This window comes from Peromyscus californicus, unplaced genomic scaffold, assembly GCF_007827085.1.
Source record: "Peromyscus californicus insignis strain IS unplaced genomic scaffold, ASM782708v3 Scaffold_4__1_contigs__length_199733344, whole genome shotgun sequence".
In the NCBI taxonomy this organism is placed as follows: domain Eukaryota; kingdom Metazoa; phylum Chordata; class Mammalia; order Rodentia; family Cricetidae; genus Peromyscus; species Peromyscus californicus.
In genome coordinates this window covers 176,535,881-176,556,592 of record NW_026294562.1, presented here as the reverse complement: position 1 = coordinate 176,556,592, position 20,712 = coordinate 176,535,881, and the positions used below count along the sequence as shown (strand labels likewise).

At 55.0% G+C, this 20,712-nt stretch overlaps 1 protein-coding gene across 5 annotated transcripts in view; it reads left to right on the top strand.

Annotated features, from left to right (window-relative positions):
• The window catches only part of Shank1 (SH3 and multiple ankyrin repeat domains 1), a 50,938-nt gene that overhangs the window by 26,759 nt on the left and 3,467 nt on the right, over positions 1–20,712 (top strand). For 2 of the 5 annotated variants that reach the window (XM_052712637.1, XM_052712635.1), the window contains 9 exons: positions 5,569–5,651; positions 5,898–6,022; positions 6,538–6,673; positions 7,141–7,221; positions 7,728–7,751; positions 7,934–8,002; positions 8,322–8,440; positions 14,831–14,927; positions 15,479–18,566. In XM_052712637.1, the coding sequence (XP_052568597.1) occupies positions 5,569–5,651; positions 5,898–6,022; positions 6,538–6,673; positions 7,141–7,221; positions 7,728–7,751; positions 7,934–8,002; positions 8,322–8,440; positions 14,831–14,927; positions 15,479–18,566 (3,822 nt within the window). Of the gene's footprint in view, positions 1–5,568; positions 5,652–5,897; positions 6,023–6,537; positions 6,674–7,140; positions 7,222–7,727; positions 7,752–7,933; positions 8,003–8,321; positions 8,441–14,830; positions 14,928–15,478; positions 18,567–18,676; positions 19,117–20,487; positions 20,569–20,712 lie in introns of those variants that run through there. The other 3 variants (XM_052712639.1, XM_052712638.1, XM_052712636.1) reach the window with 3 other exon arrangements.

Sequence of the window (20,712 nt, the reverse complement as noted above, 5' to 3'; positions counted from 1 at the left end):
TGTGATAGAGTGCATCTGTCCCAGAGACTGCGGCTGTGTTTCCCAACACCCAACCTCCTACGCCTGGCCTGCCCCCTTCTCCCCTGCTCCCCCCACCACCAGTTTGCTCTTGTGTTTCTGTCCCCATGTGCCCTGCTCTGTGCCCTGCTCTGTGCCCCCAGGAGTCTGTGCATGGGGACGAACGACCTGAGGTTCTGCCCTCTGTGGGGATGGGGGCACGTGGGCTGAACCTCATCAAGCTTCTGCATGGGGCTCTGGCACCTGCCTGTGTGCTGTTCTCAGCATGGGGACAGAGACTGGCTTCCTTGCATGCGGGGGCCCTGTGCAGGCCGTGGGGAGGCCTGCCGAGATGGGAACACAGGGAGGGAACTGAGGGCCGGAGGGAGCACTGTGGATGGCAGCCGGCTCCAGGCTGTGGCATCCTGAGTGGGCAAGAGGGACCTGGGTGGGGGTGGGGAGCAATCGCGCCGCAGTCTCCAAGAGGGAAGCAGCAAGCCCTGGAGACCTTCTCTGGGACACCGAGGGATGGCCTGGGGAAGGACATGGTGCCAGCTCCTGATGAGCAGGTAGTCCGCACCACATACGGCGGTGCTGGGGGGTGGGTGCTGGATAGAGGGGCAATGGGATGTGTGGAGAGGGGTTAGGTACTGGAATTTGGGGGTGCTGAGTGCCAAGAAAGGAGATGGGATGAGGATAGAAGGCAAGCAGTAAGAAGAGGATTTGGGAGCACGAATGGGGCACCAGAGCCTGGAGTTTGCAGGGAAAGAGGCTGCTGGGAAAACCAGCCCGGTCAGCAGGGCAAGCTGCAGATACCCAAAGGAGAAAGAGCTTCCCATGGCAGTGTGAAAGGAATGTGAGGGCTACTGGGGGACTCCATGAACTTCTGTGTATAGGGAAGCAAGAGAATGTGGAGTGCTGAGGCCCGAGAATTTTGGAGAGGAGGCCGGCAGGGGTTAGGAGGTGGCAGAAATACGGAAAGGACCCCTTGGAAGAAGGGATAAGCAGAGTGCAGGGGGTGGTCTCCCTGCATATCCTAAGGACGCCCCCCAGACTGGCTGGCTGGAGGGGGTAGTTTGGGGAAACATGGGGATGCAGGGCGGTAAGGAGTGAGGTGTAGAAGAGGGAGCAGGCTCCCAGGGGGGAAGGGTGGAGGCGACTGCGGGAGGCTGAGAAGCAGGAAAGCGAGGAGGAGGTCTGGGGATGGGAGTGCCGCACCTGGCAGAGGGCACACAAAGAGCTGTAGAAATAGAGACACTCCTGCAGCGTGCTGGGGTCCATAGGCAGGAGGGACAGACGTGGGGGCTGTGGTAATGGAAGGGCTTGGGTGTTACTGGGGTGTGTGGCTTTCTGGAAACCTAGCTGTGGTCTTGACAGTTCTAGCTGTTGTCATCTTGAGCAGGCCCTTGCTCTGTGCCTTAGTTTACATAGCTTTACAGATGGGAACACTCACAAACAACCCCACCCGGGAATGCTGTAATGACTTAAATATTAAATGACCCAAAAGTGGTTGGCATTGCATGATTCTTGATGTATTTGTGTCACTAGCCGAAGTGAGGATAAACCCCAGAGGCTGGAGGGGCATTTGGGGTTTGTCTTAGTCAAGGGTGTCTATTGCTGAAACAAAACACCATGAAAGCAAGTTGGGGAGGAAAGGGTTTGTTTGGTTTACACTTCCCTAACACTGTTCACTGAGGGAAGTCTAGACAGGAGCTCAAACAGGGAAGAATCCTGGAGACAAGAGCTGATGCAGAGGCCATGGAGATGTGATGCTTACTGGCTTGCTTCCCATGGCTTGCTCAGCCTGCTTTCTTATAGAACCCAGGACTTCTAGCCCAGATATGGTACCACCCACAATGGGCTGGGCCCTTCCCAATCAGTCACTGGTTAAGAAAATGCCCTACAGCAGAATGCTCTGGAGGCATTTCCCAATCAAGGGTCCCTCCTTTCAGATGACTCTAGTTTGTGTGTCAAGTTGACATGAGACCAGCCAGCATAGAGGCCTCCTGCTGAACTTTGGGGTAAACGTATGTGTCTGAGGTATGGGTGGTGTGACATGAAAGGAATTGTAACTGCAGTTACTCAAGTATTTTCTCAGGTATGAAAGAATGTTACTTATCAGCTAGGTATAGTGATGCACACCTTGAATCCTAGCACTCGGGAGGCAGAGGCAGGCGGATCTCTGTGAGTTTGAGGGCAGCCTGGTCTACAGAGTGAGTTCCAGGACAGCCAGAGCTGCATAGTGAGAGCCTGACTGGAAAACAAATACACAATGTTACTGTGTGTCTCTGCAGAGTTTCTTAACCTTTTTGTGTCTTACTTCCTCACCCATAAAATGGAAGTTAGTGGTATTAAGTCTTCTTCCTGGACTGGCTGAGAGGAGCTAACCCAGTGGGTCTGTTGTCAAGGGCTTTCAGCGCTGCCAGACCTGCAGCGAGCCTTGGCATATGATCAAGAGTCTTGTGTCTGAGGACAGGGTACGTGGGAGAAGGCTGATATGTAGAGCTGGGGCTGAAAGAGATTGCAGAGTTGGGTGTGGTGGCTAACACCCATCACCCCAACACTAGGAAGGCTGAAACAAGAGGATTGATGTGAGTTGTAGACCAGCCTGGGTTGCAGGGGGGGGGGGGGGAGGAGAGAGAAAAGAGAGAGAGGGGAGAGAGAAGAGAGAGAGAGAGGAGAGAGGAGGGAGAGAGAGAGAGAGGAGAGAGAGAGAGGAGAAAGAGGAGGGAGAGAGAGAGAGAGGAGAGAGAGGAGAGAGAGAGAGGAGAAAGAGGAGGGAGAGGAGGGAAAGAGAGAAAAGAGAGAGGAGACGGGGGTGGGGGGGAGAAAGGGGGAGAGAGAGGAGGGGGAGAGAGAGGGACTTCAGAGTATGGGGAAAGGTGAGGTAGCAGGCATGCATGAATGACTGAAGGTGACTTGGCTTGGTGAGGTGTAAGGGGGAGCCTGAAGGGCATTGCTGCCTCATGAGGAGGTTCTTGTGGGTGTGGAGAGGGTGACAGAGTAGTAAGGATATAAGGACTTAGAAGAGGTCATCACCGTGTGTCGGGATGGGGATGAGACCGTCACAGAACACAGTCAGAGCCAAACTGCCCTGACCTCTGAATAATCTCCCAGACTGTCCATTCACCTTCCAGCCTCCTTAGACCCATTTCTCCCATCCCCCCGACCCCTCCCCTTTCTTCAGCCCTTCAGTCTTCTCCCAGCACCTGCTCCATGCAGCTGCAAAGACTGCTGGGGGGAACTGGGGAGGGCTGTGGGGGAGGAGGTGAGAACCTATGGACAGGTTTGTTGGCCTCTGGGTAAGCGCAATGGCTGGGGTATGCCTCTGTGCGCATGCATGATGTGGTACCCATTCAACACGGCAAGGACAGAGGCAGCACACAGGCATGTGCACAATACCCACTGATGTATGGGTGCACAGGTTTTTACCGTGGAAGCTGTGGGGGTCATGGGAACTTACAGAGGCATTGGTGGGGGAGGAGGCATTAGAATACAGTAGGCACACAATTAGGTGTTATCCCCGTGTGCTGGGAGGTACTCAGAGGGCGTGTGATGGGAATACACTGATATCAAAGTGAGGCGAGTCAGAATCAGGGCATACTGGGATGTGTGGGGGTGTCACTGAAATATACTGGAGTACTTGTGGAGGGCTGTTAGCTGAATATGTGGGGGTGGGTAATTGGGGAGCCCGCATGGATATTATTGGAGTGGCTTAGAGCCACACAGATCTAGCTGGGATTTGTTGTGTGCGTATGCGCGCGCGAGCGTGCGTGCCTGTGTGTGTGTGTGTGTGTGCATGCGTGTGTGTGTGCGTGCGTGCGTGTGTGTGTGTGTGTGTGTGTGTGTGTGTGTGTGTGTGTGTGTGTAGGGGGGAATGTCTGAGCATTGCTGCAGCACAGAGCGTGTGCATGGCACCGGCCCTGGGTTCTAGATGCTAACAAAGACTGCTGCTGCAGAGACACTGCGGTGTGTGTGTTCTAGTGGTGCATGTGTTATGGGGTATTCTGAAAGGAAGTGGCTTGAGGGAGAGCAGTTCAAGTGTCCCTGCCCGTATACTGGGATGAACAGGGAGTGGCTGTAGCTTGCTGAGGCGGTAGAGTGGTAACCCGGGATCTGAGGCTGTGTTGCAACCAACCTGAGCAAGCGTAGAAATGAGTGCCATGATTGGAACTTTACCGGTTTCCTCTGTGTTGATATCCTACTAAGGTGTCCTGGTGAGGTATATGGCTCTAGAACTGACACCATATTCAGGGAGAAGTGCTGTTTATTTTTTTCCAGTGCTGGTAATGGAACCCAGAGCCTTTGTGCATGCTAAGCAGGTGCTCTACCACTGATCCATACCCTAGCCCCTCTCTGAAGGATTCTAGGCAGATGCTCTAGCAATAAGCCTCCAGCCCCTCACTGGGGGATTCTAGGCAGGGGCTCCACCACTGAGCCACACCCCAGCCCCTCACTGGGGGATTCTAGGCAGGGGCTCTACCACTGAGCCACACCCCAGCCCCTCACTGGGGGATTCTAGGCAGGGGCTCTACCACTGAGCCACACCCCAGCCCCTCATTGGGGGATTCTAGGCAAGAGCTTTACTGCTAAGCTATATCCCCAGCTCTCTTTTCACATTTTATCTTCAGACAGAGCCTCACTAAGTTGCTCAGCTGATCTTGAGCTTTTGACCCTCTTTCTCAGCAACCCCCTCTAGTAACTGGGATGACAGGCTTGCATCACCAGGACTGGTGATTGGTGTGTGACCAGAGTGTGCTGACAGCCTGTGTGTGTGTGTGTGACACACTTGAAACTTAACAAGGGATGCAGCAGTCAGCACTGTCCACCGGAACTTCTAATAACTGACAGGAATGTCCTGTGTCAGCACTGTCATCAGGAACATCACGTGGCCACTGAGAGCTGACACTTTACATTTAAGTTTGATTAATGTTGATAAAATAATAGTCATGTGCAGCTAGCAGCTACCATACCGGACAGGGTAATGTAAACATTGTTTTGATTGGTCCTCTGGAGGTATTCCCGTAGTAAAGGAGATGGGATATGTTTGTACATTCACTCTCTTGACTTGACACTTTGGCCTGAGGACATGGTGTGGGCTTTGTGCTACACTGTGTGTGTAGTACAACTTCTGAACTCTCTCACAGTCTCCTCAGGCAGGTTCCCCCGATAGACTTGGAAACTGAAGCACAAAAGGTTAAAGTCCTAGGTTCAAGGTCACAGACAGGAAGCTGCCAGCCAGGACCCAGGCAGGGCTGTGAAAATTCAGAGCCTCTTCTGCCCACCCCACTGGGTGCCTGGTGCACTGTGGGCTCAGTAACAGCTCTGCTGAATGGATGGGTGGATGGATTCACGGAAGGATGAATGAGGAAAGAGTGGGCGGAAACAAGAGCACCCTGGGCTTTGAGGGGGTGTCTTGAGCATAAGTACAGACTGGATGGGGGTGGGAACTGCAGTGAATGGTCTCCATGCAGGGGCTGGGGCACCCTGTGACTGGGTGGGGCACCGACTCTGTGCCTCATGAGCCCTTCTCCATCCCCCCCCCCATCCCTTCCTCCTGCCTCCTGCCAGTGATTACATCATCAAGGAGAAGACAGTCTTGCTGCAGAAGAAGGACAGTGAGGGGTTCGGGTTCGTGCTACGGGGGGCCAAGGGTGAGTGCTGGCCGGGGAGGGGATGGGAGATCCTCTCTGACCCAAGAAGCAGGGCCTGGATAGGGAGGATGGAAAAAGAGAAGGGACCCCCCTATACACACACCCTTAAGCCCACCCATTGCCCCACCCTGGGGTGCTGGTCCCTCAGCTCCCATGAGTCCTCTGTGACTTGGGTCTGAGCCCCATCCCCTGCTCGGCCTCTCCACCCCCTCCTCTCCGACCCCGCCGGCTCCTCCCCGTCTGCAGCGCAGACCCCCATCGAGGAATTCACCCCCACCCCGGCCTTCCCGGCGCTGCAGTACCTCGAGTCTGTGGACGAGGGTGGCGTGGCATGGCGGGCTGGACTACGAATGGGAGACTTCCTCATCGAGGTGAGCCCCAGACACACTGTCCTCCTGGGTTCCTGGGGACAAGCCCTAAGCCCACAAAGCCACAAAGTCAGCTGCTCTGGTCATCACACTGAGTCTGTGGAATCATCCCGTCCAGCAACTCTTCCTGGACTCTTGCAAGGTGCCCATACTAGTGGGGTGGCTTACACCTGTCAGTCCACCTAGTCGTTCCTGGAAAACTGCCACCACCACTAGTTCCAGGCCAGCCTGGGCTACCTCATGAGTTCCAGGCCAGCCTGGGCTACCTCATGAGTTCCAGGCCAGCCTGGGCCACAGAGTATAAATGTGCCTGAAAATAAAACTAAAAAAGGATCACAGAATTGTCCCCCAATATATGCAATATTGAGACATGAAGGGTGCAGGTCAGCCCATTCCTGGGGACATGGGAATTATAGGGAGCCATGGGAGGGTCATAGGGATGAGAAAGGTTGGCGTAGGAGGTCACTCTGCCAGGGACTCTAGCACTGAAAGTCTTCTACCCTTCCCTCATGACACAGGTGAATGGACAGAATGTAGTAAAGGTTGGCCACCGTCAGGTGGTCAACATGATCCGCCAGGGAGGCAACACACTGATGGTCAAGGTGGTGATGGTGACCAGACATCCAGACATGGACGAGGCCGTCCACAAGAAAGGTACTTCTTCACCGCTGTGGCCTTAGCAGTGTTGGTAGAGAGCTGGCCTGGCACACACAGAGCCCTGAGCTCCAGCCCCAAAGCTGCAGGAAGAGGCATCATGATGCACACCTGCAATCCTAGCACTCGGGCGGTGGAGGCAGGAGGATCAGAAGTCTGAGGTCATCCTGGGCTACTTAGTGAGTTTGGGCTAGCCTAGGCTACATGAGACTTTGTATCAAAATAAAGGGGCTTCTCCAGCCACCAAATTAAGACTCTTAGGGCCACTCCTCAACCCCCCCCCACAAGGCCCTCCTTCCCCTTCAAGGCCTGCCTGTTCATAACTTTCTGGGGAGAAACTGAGGCAGAGAAGGCTCAGCGTGCTGGGGTGCTGTTCTCAGAGTTCTGGAAGCACAGTGAAAGGAATGGGTGTCAAGGGGTCTTCTCCCTGCAACACTGACACCTCCCACCCATCCCCACCTTTCCAGCATCCCAGCAGGCTAAGCGGCTCCCGCCCCCAGCCATCTCCCTGCGTTCCAAGTCTATGACCTCAGAGCTGGAGGAAATGGGTGAGCCTGCGGGGCTGCCGGGGCCGAGGGCCAGGGGCGGCCAGGGGCCAGGGGCTGGACCACCCTTGACTTTGTCAGTGTTGTTAGTCACGAGGGGTCCTTGTCCTCCTCCTGTCCCGCCCCCCCTCCGTGTCCTTGGGCCGGGTTCTATGGCCTGTGTGTCACTGGGGAGTTTTTCAGTCTCGCCTCTGCCCTCTTGTATCTCTGTTTCTCTGTCCCGGGTCTCTGGGGGTCTGTATGTGTCCCCCCACCATGGGTCACTCTCCTTTTGTCCCTTCCCCCTTCACCTGGCTCCCTCAACCAACAGAGGAAGGTTAGCAGCTCCTTGCAGGCAGAATCTCACGACCTGGGGCGGGTCTCGTTTCCCCCTGACCTGGGCCAGTTGGGCAGATGACTGACTGTTCCACCACTCGGGTCCCTAGGGAGGTGGGCATTCCAAAGAGGGGTCCCTCACCTCCCCTTGATGTCCTAACTCTTGGCTCCTCTGCTGTCTACCCCTGGGCTAGTCTCCCCCTGGAAGAAGAAAATTGGTGAGTGGGCTCAGGTCTGGTGGGAGGGTCCCAGTCTCCCGACCCCACCGGCGGATTTACCCTTCCCCTGACCCCAGCCCCTCACTGCCCCACCTCGCGCTGGCCACACCCGCTGGTCCACACCTGCCGGCCATGCCCTCTGCAGGGCAACCTTGATCTTCATCCTTCTCCTTTGCCCACAGAATATGAACAACAGCCTGCGCCAGTGCCCAGCATGGAGAAAAAGCGGACTGTGTATCAGATGGCACTCAGTAAGATGTCACAGCATGGCTCCCCAAACCCCCCCACCCTACAGCCTCTGGGGATGCCGCATGCACTCCTCGCCTCTTACTTCCTGTGAGCTCAGCACTGGGGCCCTGGAACCCCGGTTACTTCACACCATCCTTGTACCACCCACTCTCCTGTGCTTTGTCATCCCCGGGCCCTGCCTGCTGGGCTGGGAGGTGTCCCCAGAGACAGAAATAGGACCACGGGAGCTCTATATCATACCCCTGGGCAGCCAGGTCTCTGCGGCCGGCCAAGGTAACTTTCGCTTTCACTGTCTCTTTGACTGTCTTTACTTCCCCACAGACAAACTGGATGAGATCTTGGCAGCTGCTCAACAGACCATCAGTGCAAGTGAGGGTCCTGGGCCGGGTGGCCTCGCGTCCCTGGGCAAGCACCGGCCCAAAGGATTCTTTGCCACTGAGGTAGGTAACCTGGTGTAGAAGGAAACTGAGGGGATCATGTGCTGATGTGAAGACTCCCAAATGTCTTCTATATCTGAGCTCTACGCTAGTCCAGAGAAGTACCACACTTTCTCCCAAATGTCTTCTACATCTAAGCTCTGCACTAGTCTTGAGAAGTACCACACTCTCTTCCTCCTCTCCCATCTCATCTCCCCTCTTTCCTTCCCACCTTAGGGATCTCATGTAAGACAAAGGGATGCTATAGAGATGTGGGTTCATGCCTATCATCCCAGATCCTGGGAAGCTGAGTCAGGAGCGTTGCTGTGAGTTTGAGATCAGCCTGAGCTACATAGGGAGACCTTTTCTCCAGACCGGGGGGAAAAAAAAGTCATAGTTACATATCCTCAGCATGATCCTGGATGCTCAACAGAGGTTTGATGGCTATTAAAATATTGATGCTGGGACTGGAGAGATGGCTCAGGGGTTAAGAGTATTTACTGTTCTTGCAGAAGACTGACAATTGCCTACAACTCCCACTCCAGAAGTTCTGATGCCCTCTTCTGTCCTCCTAGGGCACAGCACTGTCCACGTGCACGGTCCCACATGCAGACCGCAGACATGTGGACACACACATGATTTTTTTTTTTTTTTTTTAAATAGAGTTGAAAGTAATTGAAGAAGACACCTAATGCGGACCTCTGGCCCCCACACACATACATGTGTGTGCACGCACGTGTGCACACGCACTGTGAACAATGGATTGTGTGCCCTCTCCACCTGCCTTTGGGGTAGCAGGCAAAGGCTGATCTCTGTCAAGTTCAACATATTTCAGATATTGTATTCCATACAGATTACCTCACTCCTGCCTTAGAATATTCTTGTGAGGTATGCAGCAGTGGTTAGCTCACTTACAGATGTGGAAATGAAACTCAGAAAAGACCCAAACCCTGCCTGGGCTCTTCTGGCTCACCCCCATGGGTTTGGCCCTTTGACACCAACACACGCACATCAGACCCGTGTGTGCTATTCTGCCCTCCACCTGTCACTTCTGGAGGTAACCCACTGCCTGGCATCTCCCTTAGCCTGTGCCCTCTGCCTGCCAAGGCTCTGTCCTCAGGCCACACTCACAGCCTGGTGGCCCAGACGCATTTACTCTAAGGTGAGCCCAGGATCTGCTTGGCAGGTTGGTGTGGGCTTTCTCAGCTGTGCTCACTGCATCTGGGTCTTAGATCAAGTGCAGAGTGATGTGTATAGAGACAACCTGTGATGTGGACACTAAAATAACTGTTCTGTGGGGGGTGGAACGTAGGGTCTCACGCATTTTACCACTGAGACATACCTCCAGCTCCTTCACTGGGGGATCCTAAAAAGGGGCTTTACCACTGGGCTATGACCCCAGGCCCTCACTGAGGAGATTCTAGGCCAGCAGTTCTCAATGTGTGGGTTAGGACCCTTTTTACAGGGGTCACATATCAGATACCCTGCATATCAGATATTTACAGAACAGTTCATACCAATAGCAAAATTACAGTTATGAAGAGGCAATGAAATAATTTTAAGGTTGGGGGTCACCACAGCATGAGGAACTGTATTCAAGGGAGGCAGTGTTAAGAAAGTTGAGAAGCTCTATCACTCAGCTACACCCCTATTCCCTCCCTAAAGGATTCTAGGCAGTGACTCTACTGAGCCACACCCCCCAGCCCCTCACTGGTAGGTGTTATGTAAGTGCTGTAAGTGGCTATATCTCCAACCTTCAAAATAGTTTTTGTTTTGTTTTGTTTTGTTTTGTTTTTCAAGACAGAGTTTCTCTGTGTAGCTTTGGAGCCTGTCCTGGAACTCGCTCTGTAGTCCAGACTGGCCTCGAACTCACAGAGATCCGGCTGGCTCTGCCTCCCAAGTGCTGGGATCAAAGGCGTGCGCCACCGCCACCCAGCCCTTCAAAATAACTTTTAAGTGAATTTTGAAGTCAGAAGTAGTGACTCACACCTATAATCTAAGCATTCCAGGGGCTGAGGCAGGAGGATTGCCATGAGTTTTAAGGACCAACCTAGGCTACAGAGTGTGACTGATTCAGAAAACCAAAGGGTAAAACAGATTTGTTGCTACAGCGATATCAGCGTCTTTTGGCCAGCATGTTACCCAGGGAGGCTGGGCTGTGGTGCCTCAGTGCTGAAGCTGCGAAGTCTGCAGCAGCTTAACACTGTTCGTAGAGATGCTGCTGCGAGGAGGGAGGGAGATCTCTGTGATCTCTTGGGAAGCAGGGGTGCAGCCGCCCATCTTGCTGAGACCAGCAGAGCTCACTGCCCGTAGCTTGAAGGGAGAAAAGGGCTGAGTTTTCCACGGGATGGTGTGAAGACACGGGTGTCATTTATTCCCTCAAGACCACACACTCCAACCCCAGAGAGCCCGTGCTTTTATGCAGAGGCAGGGAGCAGGTTTTGCAGCCAGATTCCTGGAATTTCCAGTCTAGAGGCTACTTCTCTGGCTAGTAGAGTGTCCTGCAGGCCCCAGCCCTCCCTTCATGCCCATCCTTGGCTTCTTAAGATGTCTGAAATGTCTGCAGTTGTTAGGGTGGCTTATCTGCTGTGCCATCCTGCCACACAAGTTCAGAGTAAGAAAAAAAAAATGAGAGCTGGGGGTGCATCCCGTGGAAGAGCGCATGCCCAGCAGGTGAAAGGCCCTGTGTTCAATCTGCAGCACCAATAAAAGGGGGGAGGGGTAGGAAGGAAGAAGGGAGGCAGAAAGGGGAGGGAAAGAGAAGGAAAGGAATGAAGCATGGAGGAAAGAGGAGGGAGGCGGAAGAGAGTGTGGAGTGAGAGAAATGAAGGAGGAAGGATGGAGACAGGAGGCAGGCAGAGAGAGGAATCAGAAGGGCACAGGTCCCACAGCCTGGCTGTGCATTCATATCCTGGACATATCCTCTCCCTCTGTGGCTTTGAACCATGCTACCTCATCCCCAGCATTTGTTTCCTGCTCTGTAAAATTGGTTGAAGCCTGGCTGCACTCAGGAGGGTCAAACGAGGTCAACTCCTGTCACGGAGGGCTCTCAACAGCAGCAGCCTTCCTCTGAGCCTGGGTGCAATCACCCTCTGACCTCACGCCAACACTCCCGGGAGCCCGAGCCTTCACTTCCACTTCTGAGTTGCATGGATCCCTAACTGTCATCAGACAGCCTCAGCCCGCACCCAGCCCAGCTCTTACTTGTGAGTGTGCAAGTGTGTATGCACACGTGCCCGTGGAAACCAGAGGACAGCCTTCGGTGTCCATCCTCTGGTGCCGCTCGTACTGTTTTGTGAGGTATCTCGAAAACAGGCTCTCTTGCTGCACCTGGAGGCCACCCATTAGGCTCCAGAGAGTCACCGGTCTTCTCCACCCCGCGCTATGATTGCGCACACATGCCCCACGCTAGGCTTTTCCCGTGGGGTCTGGGAATTGAACTCGGGTCCTTCCTTGCGCTTGCATGGTAGGCACTTTACCAACTGAGCCATCCCCCAGCCTTAGCGCTTAAATTTTGATCCTTCTGTTTCTTTCTTGCTAATCATCTAGCAGATGCTCGAACAAATTTAAAGACAGGAGCTCACAACCTCTTATTGCGGTTATTCTATATATGGACAGACTTCTAGAAAGTTCTTCCTTACATGGACCCCAAATTTACCTTCTCTGAACTTCTACCTTTTCATCATGGTCTTCTCCAACCCGTTTCCTTGGAGAGGAAGGATCACCTCAGTTTTATAGACGACAAATGGTGTTAGGGAATTGACTTGCTCAGGACCCTTGGAAAATGATATCTAATCAAAACGGAGGTCTGCTGAGACAGACCCCACTGTCAGCTAACCCAAGCAGGTGGGGTGTTTTTTCCAAATAATTAATTTTTTAAGTGTGTGTTTGTAGGGGGGGCAGTATATATTGGGCATGTGTATGTGCTGTAGGCATGTGGTGTGTGGCATGTGTATGTATGGTCTATGTGTATAGTGTGGTGTATTTATGGTGAGTGTACATGGTATGTATATATGTGTATGATATATGTGGTATGTTTATGAGTATATGGTGTGTGTATAGTGTGTGTATGTGTGTATGGTGTGGGGTGTGTGGTATACAGTGTACGGTGTAGGGGGTATGGTGTGTGTATGGTGTGTGGTGTGTGTATGATGTGAGAGGTGAGGGTGGTATACGTGTGGTGGTGGTGGGTAGGGTGTATGGTATGTGTTTATGTGTGTGTGGTGTGCAAGTGTGACACATTCCAAGACCAGAGCAGGGCAGATAACTTCCTCCATCACTCTCTATCTTGTGCCTTTGAGACAGAGTCTCACTGAACCAGAAGCTCACAGTTTTGTCTAAATTGGCAATCTGTCAAGATCTAGGGATCCACCTTTTCCCCTCACCACACATGCGCCTCGATGCTGGTATTGCAGGCATGGGCAGCCAGGCCCAGATTTTTAGGTAGGTACTGGAGATTCAAACTCAGGACCTCGCACATGCAGAACAAGTGCTCTTACACACTGAGACATCTCCCAGCCCCTCACCCATTGTTTTGACCTGAGCTTTTCCAAAGGTGTTCTTTGGTCAGGCCAGGCTCCCTTCAGAACCTGCTCTTCTCCCGGGGGAGCCTCCCTCCTGCTCTTATTACCTCAGGGCTCCTCGTTCCGTCCCAGGCACCCTAACGCCACTTGTTTCACACTAATATTTGTGACTCTCACCCCTTCCTTTTTACCACCTCCCCCTCGGGTCACCTTGACCCCTCCCTCATCCCCATGCCCCTTCCCTGTCCAACTGTCCCCTCCCCCATCACCACAGCCCCTTCCCCATCATCCTGACTGTCCTCCTGATCCCTGATCCCTGTGAGGAGCCGTTTCTAGACTCTCGGATTCTTTGCTGGTCTAATGGGGTAACAGGCACCTAAGCTGTTTCTGGGTTGCCTGGGGACCCGTGGAAACAGCACCTCCACAGGGTATCTGTCTTCCCAGGTTTGGGCTATTTTTTTCTTTTTTCTTGAGTGTTGGTTATTTTCCGGAGACAGGGTGTCCTGCTGTAGCTGACTCTGCCTGGAACTCACTTGTAGACCAGGCTAGTCTGGAACTCATGGTAATCCTCCTGCTTCAGCCTCTCCAGTTCTGGGATGACAAGTGTAAATCACCACACTGGACTCTGTGTTCAATTCTCTAATTTATTTGCGGCCTGCCTTTCATATAGATATAGCCAGGACATCTGTGGCTTCTAGAACAGCCCTTGTTAGTGGAATGAATGAGACCCAGGTAGGCCCGTACAGGGATGGCGCACTCAAGATCCAGGAAAGCCTTGAATCTCTCAGGTCATCACTGCCCTCCAGAGCTCTCCAGGAGGATGGAGATAGTCCACATGTCTTGTATGGATTCAGACACAGCCAGTGTGATGAATGGATGGAAAGTCAGATGGACAGAAAAAAATTATGGATAGTTGGAATAATAGATAGAATGGTGGGTGGAAGATAGATGGATGGAATGATGAATAGATGAAATAATGGATGAGTGGTCAGACAGATGGATGCATGCAATGATGGATGGGTGCAATGATGGACACAAGATCAGACAGACGGGTAGGTAGAAATGATGAATGCACAAAACAATGGATAGATGGTCGGACAGACAGACATTTTTCTTTAATGAGATAAATGGGGCTGGAAAGATGGTTCAGAGGCTTTGTTGTGTCATCGTGAGGGTGGCAGTTTGGATCCCAGGCTCACATAGCCCAGCATCCCCCAAATCTGCAACTCTAGCTCTGGTGCCCATCTGGCATCTGTGAGCAGAGGCATGTGTGAGCACCTGCACACACGCGCACACACACACACGCGCACACACACATCCTTAAGATACTGACGGATTGAGATTGAAGAGCAGCTCTTGCGCTGTGGAAGCTCATGTGGGTCTCTGAGGTGAGAGCAGTGGCTGTGTGCCAGTTTGGCTTCATACCTCGGTGTTTCTGTGGGTCTGACATGGGCCGCAGTTGCTGGGATCAGAACTGAGGTCCTCATGCTTGTGTGTGTGTGGCAAAGTACTTTACGGCTAAGCCGTCTCCCCAGCCCTGATTTCTTTTGAAAGATTCTGCCAAGTCTGGAAAAGAGACCAGAAAGGCATGAACAAGAGAAGAGGCAGCTGCTGCAGGCCAGAAGGGTGTCACCTGGGTACAGGCCATGACTGCAGGTGGCACCTGGTTTGGTGGGACAGCTCATCTGCTTGCTTTTCTTTTCTTCTCTGGACTGCCACCCCAGAGAACGTTCTCCCACGAGCTGCTTTCTAGCTTCTCCACGCCGTGTTTCTGCCATGCAGGAACTCAGAGGAGAAAGTAACCCTCAGGGTGTGGAGAACTCTGACTGATCCTCCTCTGCTCTCTTCTCTCTCTCTCTCTCTCTCTCTCTCTCTAACTGCTACACTGAAGTCAAGCTTTGATCCCCACCACCGCTCCCAGCCAAGTTACGACCGGCCTTCCTTCCTGCCTCCTGGACCTGGCCTTATGCTCCGGCAGAAGTCTATTGGTATGTCTCCAAGAATGGGATGTGGCCCTGGTATGTCTCCAAGAATGGGATGTGGCCCGGGAGCACAAGAGAGGACTGTCTAGGTTTGGTAATGTGTTCCAGCACCACATTTGACCCTGGTTAGATGAGGTCGAGTCTGGATGAACCCAGGTTTGCTTCTTCCCAGCTGTGTGACTTGGGGTAGGTAGCATCTAGAAAACCGGGATCTTGTGTTCAGAGGATGGAGCATTGGCAGCAGGCAGGTAGTAAGTGGAGGCAGATACTTGTTGAAGGAGAAGCCAGCTGCTTCCTGCGCGGCTCTGTGTAAAATGATAGATAGCCTTTTCTTCTCAAGCCTGCTTTAAACTCACTCCAAGTCACCATTATCATGTGCGCAGACCTTTGAACAATTAGTAAACGGCGCCCCCTCATGGCCGGATGATGAAATTCCATTTAATTGAGCCTTTTCCCTTGAGCCCTGCTGATGATTGCTGTCGTGCAGTGCGCAGCTTGTATCTAGGAAGAGCTGGGCCAGTTTCCAATGCCTCCCTCGGTCTTGTGTGTCTCAACAGGGGCTGCGGAAGATGACAGACCCTACCTAGCACCCCCAGCCATGAAATTCAGCCGTAGTCTGTCAGTCCCCGGTTCAGAGGACATACCCCCACCACCCACTACATCTCCACCAGAACCTCCCTACAGCACACCTCCGGCCCCCTCCTCTTCTGGGCGCCTCACTCCCTCCCCTCGGGGAGGCCCCTTCAACCCCGGTTCTGGGGGTCCCCTCTCTGCCTCCTCCCCTTCATCTTTCGATGGGCCATCTCCTCCTGACACCCGTGGTGGAGGCAGAGAGAAGAGCCTGTATCACAGTGGAGCCCTACCCCCTGCCCATCATCATCCATCTCATCATCACCATCATCACGCCCCACCTCCACAGCCCCACCATCACCATGCACACCCTCCTCACCCACCGGAGATGGAGACAGGAGGTTCCCCCGACGATCCCCCACCTCGATTGGCCCTGGGACCCCAGCCTAGCCTTCGAGGCTGGCGGGGCGGAGGACCCAGCCCAACCTCAGGGGCCCCATCACCTTCCCACCACAGTAGCAGCGGAGGCAGCAGCGGCCCCACTCAGGCTACCGCCCTGCGCTACTTCCAGCTGCCCCCGAGGGCGGCCAGTGCAGCTATGTATGTGCCTGCTCGCTCGGGCCGAGGTCGCAAGGGCCCACTGGTCAAGCAGACCAAAGTGGAAGGCGAGCCCCAGAAGGGCAGCCTCCCTCCTGCGTCCTCCCCAACATCCCCGGCGTTGCCACGGCCTGAACCACCTCCGGCTGGGCCGTCGGAGAAAAATTCCATCCCCATCCCTACCATTATCATCAAAGCCCCATCCACCAGTAGCAGCGGCCGCAGCAGCCAGGGGAGCAGCACAGAGGCCGAGCCCCCCACCCAGCCCGACGGCGCGGGCGGTGGCGGATCCTCGCCCAGCCCTGCGCCTGCCACGTCCCCAGTGCCGCCGTCCCCGTCGCCCGTGCCCACCCCTGGGTCGCCCAGCGGCCCAGCCACCCTGGACTTCACCAGCCAGTTTGGAGCAGCCCTGGTGGGCGCGGCGCGGAGGGAGGGAGGCTGGCAGAACGAAGCCCGGCGGCGGTCCACGCTGTTCCTGTCCACCGATGCGGGAGATGAGGATGGAGGCGACAGCGGGCTGGGCCCGGGGGCGCCCCCAGGTCCCCGGCTGCGCCATTCCAAATCCATTGATGAAGGCATGTTCTCCGCCGAGCCGTACCTCCGACTAGAGTCGGGGGGCAGCAGCGGGGGGTACGGGGCCTATGCAGCCGGCAGCCGAGCCTACGGGGGCAGCGGGAGCAGCAGCGCCTTCACTAGCTTCCTACCCCCGAGGCCCCTGGTGCATCCGCTGACTGGCAAGGCCTTGGATCCCGCCTCTCCGCTGGGGCTGGCCTTGGCCGCCCGGGAGCGGGCCTTGAAGGAATCCTCGGACGGTGGGGGCACCCCCCAGCCGCCTCCGAGACCTCCATCGCCACGCTACGACGCCCCGCCGCCCACCCTCCACCACCACTCACCCCACTCACCGCATTCGCCACATGCGCGTCACGAGCCAGTGTTGCGCCTCTGGGGAGACCCGGCGCGCCGGGAGCTGGGGTACCGGGCAGGCCTAGGAAGTCAGGAGAAGGCTCTTCCCGCCAGTCCACCCGCAGCTCGCCGCTCTCTACTGCACCGTCTACCCCCGACGGCTCCTGGGGTCGGGCCGCTCCTGCTGCAGCTGGGGCCGGAACCCCCAACTCCCCTTCCCGGGGTGAGCAAGGCCTGGCGCACTGCAGCCCCCGAGGAGCCTGAGCGGCTGCCTCTGCATGTGCGGTTCCTTGAGAATTGCCAGGCCCGGCCTCCCACAGCGGGAGCGAGAGGGTCTTCCACTGAAGATGGGCCCGGGGTTCCACCGCCCAGCCCTCGCAGGGTCTTGCCAGCCTCTCCAACCTCCCCGCGGGTCAGTGAGGAGAACGGCCTTCCGCTGCTGGTCCTGCCGCCGCCAGCGCCTTCGGTGGATGTGGACGACGGCGAGTTTCTTTTTGCGGAGCCGCTGCCTCCACCCCTGGAGTTTTCCAATAGCTTCGAAAAGCCAGAGTCGCCTCTCACGCCCGGGCCTCCCCACCCGCTGCCAGACCCTCCCTCCCCGGCTACCCCTCTACCTGCAGCCCCACCCCCGGCTGTGGCCGCAGCCCCTCCCACCCTGGATTCCACCGCATCCAGCCTGACCTCTTACGACAGCGAAGTGGCCACGCTGACCCAGGGGGCTCCTACGGCTCCTGGGGATACTCCTGCTCCAGGCCCGCCGGCTCCAGCAGCCCCAGCTCCCCCAGCCCCGCAGCCAGGCCCTGATCCTCCACCTGGCACGGATTCTGGAATTGAGGAGGTGGACAGTCGGAGCAGCAGCGATCACCCGCTGGAGACCATCAGCAGCGCGTCCACACTCAGCAGTTTGTCGGCCGAAGGAGGAGGCAACACTGGGGGCGGGGCTGGGGGCGGGGCCGGGGTGGCCAGTGGGACTGAGCTCCTGGACACCTACGTTGCCTACCTGGATGGCCAGGCCTTCGGGGGCAGTGGGACTCCTGGCCCACCATACCCCCCACAGCTCATGACTCCCTCCAAGCTCCGGGGCCGGGCGCTTGGGGCTGGTGGAAATTTGAGACCTGGTCCCAGTGGGGGACTCCGAGATCCTGTCACCCCCACCAGCCCTACTGTCTCTGTGACCGGAGCTGGAACAGATGGGCTACTGGCCTTGAGTGCTTGCTCCGGACCCTCAACGGCAGGTGTGGCAGGGGGTCCCGTGGCGGTTGAGCCAGAAGTCCCGCCTGTACCTTTGCCCACTGCCTCGTCCTTGCCTCGGAAGCTGCTACCGTGGGAGGAGGGTCCGGGACCCCCACCACCACCCCTGCCAGGGCCCCTGTCCCAGCCTCAGGCCTCTGCCTTGGCCACGGTCAAAGCCAGCATCATCAGCGAACTCAGCTCCAAGCTCCAGCAGTTTGGTGGGTCCTCTGCCGCGGGAGGAGCTCTGCCTTGGGCTCGGGGAGGCAGCGGGGGCAGCACAGACAGCCACCACGGAGGAGCCAGTTACATCCCAGAGAGGACCTCCTCCCTGCAGCGCCAGAGGTGAGCAGAGGCCTGTGGCTGGCGGGTGGCGGGTGGCTATGGCAGGTGCTGGAGCCCAAGGTCCCCAAAGAGCCTCGGAGTTACAGAAAACAAACTGGGCTGTTTTGCAGGGATCGGACCTCTAAGAAGCACACTTTCAGCTCCATGGTCACCATAACCCATGGCCCAAGATGAATGGCTACATGTTTTTATTTTGTTTTTGATGGTCCTGGGGATCAAACCTAGGGCTTCAGGCATGCTAAACAAGTGCTCACTACTGAGCCACAGCCACAGCCCCTCACTGGGGGAGTCTAGTCGGGGGCTCACACCCCAGCCTCTTACTGGGGGGCTGTAGGCAGGGGCTCAACTACTGAGCAACACCCCCAACCTTCGTATTATGTTTTGAGTCAGGACCTAATGAAGTTGCTTTGTCTGGCCTTGAACTCTGTTTAGAGTTCAAGAACCAAGTTTAGACTTGTAATCCTCCTGCCTCAACCTCCCCAGTAACTGGAATGACAGACCTACACCACCAAACCTAAGATACAAAATACTAACAACAACAAAAAATGCATTAAGCCGGGCGGTGGTGGCGCACGCCTTTAATCCCAGCACTCGGGAGGCAGAGCCAGGCGGATCTCTGTGAGTTCGAGGCCAGCCTGGTCTCCAAAGCGAGTACCAGGAAAGGCGCAAAGCTACACAGAGAAACCCTGTCTCTAAAAACCAAAAAAAAAAAAAAAAAAAAAAAAAAAAAAAAAAAAAAAAAAAAAAAAAAAAAAACAAAAAATGCATTAAGTGAAAGTGTCTGTGTGGCTCTTCACGGCACCAGGTGGATGACACCTCCCCGTAGAAGGAGGGGGCACAGTGCCTACTTGAAAGGGATTGGGACAGAATTTAACTTGAGCCATTGCTATCAACATGATGGAGGAGGGCTGGGCATCTTTGAAGAACCTAGCACCCACTAGATGGGAAGATAGGGGCCCGTGCTGTTGTTCCCCAAATACTTCTTAGTTGTGGTCTCTTTGAAGCTGTGACCCATGCATGCAATGGCTAGTCACGGGGAATGCACTTTTACTCAGGTGCAGTGAGGGGAGTTTGAAACTCTGTAGTGCACTGTAATTCTGTTCCCCGCTTAACATTCCAGTGTGGATTTAGCAGGCTTTGGAGATACGAACAGTTCACTCATTACTCTCCATGGGTGGATGGAGGATGCTGCATTAGTCATCATATGCTTGGATTAGATGTTTAGCACAGTAGTGTGCCCTCCTGGATAAGGTGAGGGGCCACAGTAGACAGTTCAAGACAGGTCCAGAGTCCATCTTGCTCCTAGTTTATTAAGGCTCCGATGCCACACCCCCAGCCCCTCACTGAGGGATTCTAAGCAAAGGCTCTACCACTGAGCCACACCCCAGCCCCTCACTTGGGGATTCTAGGCAGGGGCTCTACCACTGAGCCACATCCCCAGCCCCTCACTGGGGGATTCTAGGCAGGGGCTCTACCACTGAGCCCCACCCCAGCCCCTCACTGGGGGATTCTAGGCAGGGAAGGGCTCTACCACTGAGCCACACCTCCAGCTAGACAGTAGGCACAATAATTACAGCTACTCTCCCAAAACGACCCAAGAATTAGTTGGTTACAGTTCTTCTCTCAGAAAAGGTCACCAGACTGTGTGGGGGAAGAGTGACCTGCCCAGTGGGAATAGCCAGTTCAGGGCCTGCGGTGTGGCCGTGCTGAAGGGAGCTCAAGGGATGAGGGGAACCTTTTTCTCCCCTTGTTTCTTCTCTCTTTCATCTCCCTCTCTTCACCTCTCTCTCTCTGTTCTCTGTCCCCATCCCCTTCCATCTCTCTCCCCCCTGAATACCCACCCTCTTTTTCGTTTGTTTGTTTTGTTTTGTTTCTGTCTTCCTGTCTTCCACTCTGCTACGACTGACCATAACCAAAAAAGGCAGTATAGAGTAGTGGTTAAGAGCTCAGACTTTGGTGACTTCTAACTGGGCTCTGCCACTCCCTGGCTGTGTGTCCTTAGGCAAGTTTCTTAAGCTCTCTGTGCTCTTGATGGTAATAGTAACCTTCCACCAGGGCTGTTGTGGGGATGAAATTGAGATGTGATTCAGAAAGCCTTTAGAACAATGCCTGACACACACGAGCTGCAGCAAGTGGTGGCCGGTGT